A 7,044-nucleotide genomic window follows, 5' to 3' on the forward strand; every position below is an offset into this window, starting at 1 on the left:
GTTTTGTTTTCTGCATTAATTATTTTCTTTTGGTTTTTTGCTTTATTTTTTAATTCTTTGAAATTTGTGTGAATAGTTAAATTGAATTCTTTGAAATTTGTGTGAATTTGAAGTTTGTGATTAACTTTACTAGTGCCATTATTTTTTCAGTTCTACTTAGAAATAAATACTTACAGTTTTTTGGTGATTTCTTTTTTCTTTTAGGTCACAAAAAATAAAAACTTCTCTGTTAGTGAACATAGATGCACTTATAGAGAAAATTAAACATAAATTCATAATCAATTTCTATTTATAAATTTAGGTCCAATTTCCTCTATAGGTGCATCTATTTTCACTTTGAGAGGAGATCAACAACACAGAGAGGGACGGGCTTATAAACAGGTGTGGGCGCCCTTCTGTTGGCGAGGTGGGACTAAAAGCTGGGTGCAACGAGGGCCAACCCTTTAGTCTCGGTTGGTGGCATGAACCGGGACTAAAGGTAACCCTTTGGTCCCGGTTCATGCCACCAACCGGGACCAATAGTGGTGGGCCAGGAGCCAGGACCATTGGTCCCGGTTCGTCCCACCAACCGGGACCAAAAGGTCCGGACGAACCGGGACCAATGGCCCACGTGGCCCGGCCGGCCCCCTGGGCTCACGAACCGGGGCAAATAGCTCCATTGGTGGTTCTGGATTGAACCGGGACTAATGGGCTAAACTGGCCTGGACGAAAGCCTTGTTTTCTACTAGTGGTATAAGTTGCTAAATGAGTTAAACCAGAAGTGTTTTTTGGTTAGTCCTGCATGAGTTATGTGGTGCTAATTTTGCTGGGTTCAGTTGGGTAGTCGAACTTGGAAATTATTATCTGTAAGCCAAGTTATACATGTAGATTGGGTTTGTATGGAATTTTTAGGTTCTCGCCTGCTGGTGAGCCGCAATACCCTTGTCAAACTGGCAATTGTTTTGTGTCGACTATTTTATTTTCACATCTTATTCGGCAATACTCCCTCCGTTCCAAAATAGATGACCCAACATTATATTAAACTTAGTACAAAGTTGAGTCATCTATTTTGGAACGGAGGGAGTAGATGTTTGCTTCGTCAGGTCCAGAACATGTTGCAAAATGTCTGGACACGTCAATTGATATTTTATCTAAAAACATCTAGCACTTCCTCTTTTGCAACATGTCGATTGATATTATGCTATATCATACTAAATCATGCTGATACTTGCAGTGGCATAATTCCTCCATCACCGGTTGAGTACCCAATTATGGGGCTTAACCTTCTGAGGCTGTTGGTCCAGAATAGAATTGCGGAGTTCCACACTGAGCTGGAGCCTCTGCCCACCAAAGCGCTGGAGAATCCTTGCATCAAGCACGCGGTTGAGCTCGAGCAGTCTCTTATGGAGGGCGCTTACAACCGCGTGCTGAGTGCTCGACAAGCTGTGCCGCATGAAAGTTACGTATACTTCATGGACCTTCTAGCCGAAAGAGTAGTTAGGTAAGTGGGTTTGTGTCGCTACCCCTTCGTGTGTGATCTGCCGATTTACTCCTTATGCAGTCTGTTGCTAAGTGCTGAAGAGTTAGGAGCCTTTTGTAAGTTTTTCTATGTATGGGACGAAGCATATTGGGTGGCCGAGAACTTTACTTATAAAGATGGATTTGTAGAAATTGGATCTTCCATAGGAACTTTAAAAGATGCAATAGATGAATTACAGATAGTGAATGTAGAAATCGGTTCATCTTTTCCTTTTCACAAATAGTGAATGTAACTTCGCAGGGAATAACAAAAGCTCTATGCTGCAGAGCCTGCAAACATGAATAATTCAAAAGATGAATTACTTATCGAAATAATCCAAAGCGATTGAACTATGGATCAACATCTGAACAGAATCAGATTGTTTGATGTATGTAGTAGACAAAGACGACCATTGTGTGTACTACATCGCACAGACCCCCAATATGTTTAACCTGGAGGATCAGTGATTGAGTCTGTATAATCAGCAACCTGCAACAAGACATGGACAAACTGAAAAGGATAATGTATGCGATAAACAATAGAAAATTGGCCAAACCATAGAGGGGTAACAAACCTCACTAACAGTATATACTTCGTTGAGAGAAGATACAAGCCAAGCAAAGTTGTGTACTCCTCACAAGCATAACCGTCCCTGAAAATAACACGAAACAGCATGCATCAATACTCCAATGACATACATCACACAAAACAGACCAAATTTCCGGGAATATGAAAATGTGTAGCTTGCAGGTTCACAGTCACAGCAAGTAGGAAATGATGATCCGTATATCAGCAAAAATACAGATGATAAGCAAACCAGCATCAACTCTGTTTATCAGTCAAACAAGCCTGACTCTTACCTATATATCAAGCAATCGCAGGGTTGGGGGAAGCCCATATTCTCTCCATGGTGGTGGGCAGAATTGTGCGGCAGCTGACTTGGATGGTGCACATCGCCCTGGCGAGGAAGAGCAGGTCTGCCACAAGAGTAACATCGGTAATGTTGTTTACGCTGGCACACTGTCTTCGCCGCTACCGGTGGACATATCTTCAAAGGTTGATGGGTAGATAGGCAGGGGGAGGGGATGGGAGAGGTTGGGAGGGATGCGCACACCCGTATCATTGGAAGCCAATTAGATGCAAACATATATCAAGAGATGGCGGGAGGTGCGCATTAGCTGCCATGAATGGGTACCGAGAACTGATGCTTCAGTTTCCACGCCTGCGCATATCGAAATAAATTTCTACTCAACAGCGGTATTTGATGCTTTCCATCACTCCTTGCTGCATCAACTGCACTTTACCCGCATGATTAGGCAGTTTCTCATCGCCTCGCCTCGCCTCGCCTCGCTGAGCGCATCATCCGACCGGCCCCACTTCGCCCGCGTTTGCTGGATCGAACCATTACCTCTGTTCTCTGTCTCAAATCAGTTCGTTGACCTTCCTCTGCAATAATAGGCCGACCGATCCAGCTCTATCTCGCTGGGAGGTCGCTCGATGTTTTGGTCAGCGGCACCAATGGTGGGAGTGCCATAGTCTTGGCATGAGAGGTCGGACATGAAGGAGGTCCTTGTGTCGTCGGAGCCCAGCGCCGTCGCCACGGGAGTAGTGCATCGTCCCATCGTCCGCCGCCACGCTAGGGTTGGGACCTTGCGAACAGAACGAGGGTTGCGTGGACCGTGGAGAGTCCAGCTTTTTGGATGCATGTACAAAGACAGCTCAGGCCCATTAGGCCCAATTTAACAGCGGACGCCCAAAATTGTCGCCAGAGCAGCGGCCCGTCACGATAGCGCTCGTTCGTAGCGAGCGAACCAAGTGTAAGTGGTGTTCACCCTTAATCGGACGACTAAAAACGCTTAAAAGTGCTGATCGGACGGCTAGAAATGCTAATAGCCTGAGAGAGGAGGAAAGATGCTCAGTTATAACGTATCTAAATGTTGTGTATACATTGCTTACCTTCTTTTTCTACCATTTCTGTACACTACTGTCAATTTTTCCTTCCTCAGAAGGATTAGTTGTTTATCCTACTATATTTAAAAAGCATGTACCCACAATTGTCCAAAGTTGATGGATTCAACCAACTAATACCACAACATTTATAGTATTACAACGGCATTCTAAAACGCCTCTGGAAGACGTAAAAATGCCTCCGATTGTTTTGTGTGGCATTTCTATAAAATGCTAGAGAAGCTCATGAAGGGGAAAGTCAACTGAGACGTTTTCCAGTAACGCCTTGAAAGATGTGGTATTCAGCGGCATTTTACAGACGCCACAAATGAGGTTTCGGGGCAATTTCCTAAAGCGCTCTAAACTTCTCGATCAAAATCGAAAAACAGAATTAACGGGGTCTTCTTCTCTTTGTCTCTTTTTATCTTTTCTGTCCCAAATGGCTATCTATCTTTCTTTCCAGGCTGAGAATTTAAATTAAATCTGACTAGACAAGCCCATTAGCGAGGGAAATGGCATCAGTACTTGTCATTTCTGAAACACTGCTTATGTTTGCACCCTTTTAACTACCTCCAACACTTTCTCGCCAAGCAGTATGGGACTAAAACAACCTCGCGCGAGAAAAAAAAACTGTATAAATAGAGAGGCATGCATGATTCGAACGCTGCATCGGCTGGAAAACATTGTGGCGCACTTACCACCAGACCAAGAAAGGTAATGTTATTGGCAAGAAATCCATATGCCCTTTTTACTGATACATAAACGGGCATGTCCCCTCCATTGACAGCGTTTCTTACAAATGCCTCAAAATCTCTTTCAATTTGAGGCTTCCAGAAAACGCCTCCACAGCTGTGTTTTGTGGTGATTTGCATAAAATGCCCTGACAGCTTCATCCAGTCCGAAGTGTTTTCCAGAAATGCCTTAAGCTAGAGATGATTTGGGGCGAACCTGATAGAACACCTTCTTAGATGCTATTCTGAAGTGTTTATAAAAACGCCCTGAACAGAACGTTTTGTGTTATTAACGTGTTGTAGTGTAAACAAGCTCTTTGGCTAAGCTGCCCACAAGTAAATTCACTTGATGAGAATGGATATTGGTTTCTGGCTGGTCATCGCGACAGCTGTGTAATCTTGCTGATACTTCTATTTTTAGAGGCACTTACAAATTATAATTAGTGCAAGTATCTTTGAGATTTGGGTATTCTTCTAATTGTTCAGTCATATAAAGAAAAATTCTGCTAACTCTTGCAACTTGGAACCAACTCCTAGAACTCATGTATGGCCATTCACTGTGATTGGCTACCCATTGAACTGGGAGTGGTTCTAGAATTCAGTCTCTACATTCGCCCACTGAACCAGCTGGTTTTGTGACACCCGGCTGGTTTTGAATGGTCACTAATCACAGTGATGGGAACTATTTTGCTTCTGCTACATTTGTTTGTTTGATTAGCCACTGTTTGAAGCTTTTTTTTTAGTCAAATGGTTGCTATTCTTTTTATTGTGATCCAATGGGGAGGATCCCATGGACAATATATTAAGAGAGAGCCCACCCGGGTGAGATACCACAAATTCGCTCCTGATGGGATTCGAACCTTGGTCAGCCAGGATGCGCCGCTGCGACCTAGCGAGTTCTATGCTATTCTTTTTATCATCTATGCACACACTTGAAACTATTACTGTTTTCGGAAATGTCTTCTCTGTGAAACCATAACATCATTTTCTCATGCTGCCCCTAACATTAACACACAGTTAATATGTTTAATTGGCAGCTCCAGAGGCAGTACACTCCTCAAATGACTATCCATAACCAGAATCTGACAGCACAGCAGCAGCACCAGCTGCTGCAGCAACAACAGTGGATGAGGCGGAACCAAATGATGCCCCCCCGCGGCGCTCTTACGATGTCGGACAAAACCCAGGCCCTGGTAAACGTGAAGCTCGAGAACACCATGGATTCACAAATTGATAGCCCGTACGGATCTCTCACCAGACAACAACAACATATGCAGCAGCTGAGGCACCAGCAGCTACTGCAGCAGCAGCAACAGAAGCAGCTCCAGCAACAGCAGGTATTGCAGCTTCAACAACACCACCAGCAACAGCAGCAGCAGCAGCCGCTCCAGCCGCAGCAGCAGCAATAACAACTCCAGCAGCAGCAACAGCTCCAGCAGCACCACCACCAGCAGCAGCAACAGCTCCAGCAGCACCACCACCACCAGCAACAGCAGCTTCAGCAGCATCTGGGCATGTCCGGAAACCAGAGCACCGAAGCCCAGCTAGCGCAGCAGCAGCTGGGCATGTCTGGAAACCAGAGCGCCCAAGTCCAGCTAGCGCAGCAGCAGCTGGGCATGTCTGGAAACCAGAGCGCCCAAGTCCAGCTAGCGCAGCAGTTCAAACAAGCGCCGCAGTCGATGTAAGTATCCCCAGTTCTTTGCCGGTTTTATGCCGCCATCAACTGCTTCAATCCCTTGATCCGCGCTGTGTTGTAGGAACTCGTACGACATGCGGGTGCCACCTGTGAAAGTGGAGGCGTTCCATGAACTGGTGAGCGGGGACTCGTCCAGCGACACCAGCAAACTCACATCTCCCAAGTAGACCATCCATCCTTGTGCTGATGAAAATGTACGGTCGCTGTACTTGCAAGTCTTCCATCTCATCTGTCTTCACCAGCCTGTGCCTGTCAATCGTAGATGCAAGAGGTTTATACTAATTACTAATTGATGTGATTTAAGTAATGTGTACGTTATTATTAGCTCAGGTGTTTTCACGGTACCAAACATATCCTGCCTAGGCAATTTCCGGTTCTAAGAGTTGATTTTTGGTTACCGGGCTGGCTACGTGGAGCCTGAAATTTTAAACGATTCAAAATCTCGGTTCTGACTGTCGAGGTTTTTTTTTCAGTTGGGGTTTGATCGAGGGCATAAACTATTGTGACTAGCTGGCTGGTTGGTTATTTATAACTATAAGAGAATAAAAGCAGAGGTGGTAACTAAAACTATCATGTTGTTGGTACAAAAGACCGAGCATTAATTGTGAGTAAGATTTACCCAAATGCGAAGCTTTCTCTTCACCTTCCAGCAAAGCCATCCAGGTTTTCTGGTTTCCTTTTCAGAATATACCAGCCCTTTGTTCCTAAAAGGATCACAAGAAGAATGGCACAGTAAATAAATAAGATGATCCAGGGAACAATTGTGATGACACACAAAATAGGGCCTCTGGCATACCAAACATTGCGAATGTAGCAGCTAATGACATGTTGCATGAGGCTATAAGGACCTGGGTTAAAGCCATCACTATATCCATCGAATGGTTGAGACCAAGCACCGGTACTGAGACAGTATTGCGCAAAACGGCCATTCACTGGATGTCTGGATATGTATACACAACTGTCTCAGCAAGCAGCAACGATGGTTGGCAATGCCTTAGGCCTTGTACAATGGGAGGTGTTTAGAGAGGTGCTTACGAAAATAAACCGAGTTTTTCTGAAGCACCGGTGCCTATTTCTACAGGAGAGACGCTTAGTTAAGCGTCTATCCTCTATAAATAAGCACCGGTGCTTAAGAAAAGCCTGGTTTATTTCTCTAAGCACCTCCTCTAAGC

General features: G+C 44.7%; 1 protein-coding gene and 1 pseudogene across 1 annotated transcript in view; both read left to right on the forward strand.

Moving 5' to 3' along the window:
• The window catches only part of LOC119281889 (26S proteasome non-ATPase regulatory subunit 8 homolog A-like), a 10,768-nt gene extending 9,055 nt beyond the window's left edge, over positions 1-1,713 (forward strand). Inside the window, exon 4 of the mRNA XM_037562296.1 lies at positions 1,214-1,713. Within this exon, the coding sequence (XP_037418193.1) occupies positions 1,214-1,484 (271 nt within the window). The 3' untranslated portion in view covers positions 1,485-1,713. The remainder of the gene's footprint in view (positions 1-1,213) is intronic.
• Positions 1,714-5,216: 3,503 nt separating this feature from the next.
• LOC119281890 lies at positions 5,217-6,077 on the forward strand (annotated as a pseudogene).
• The last annotated feature ends 967 nt before the right edge of the window (positions 6,078-7,044 follow it).

Source organism: Triticum dicoccoides, chromosome 3B (genome assembly GCF_002162155.2).
Source record: "Triticum dicoccoides isolate Atlit2015 ecotype Zavitan chromosome 3B, WEW_v2.0, whole genome shotgun sequence".
In the NCBI taxonomy this organism is placed as follows: domain Eukaryota; kingdom Viridiplantae; phylum Streptophyta; class Magnoliopsida; order Poales; family Poaceae; genus Triticum; species Triticum dicoccoides.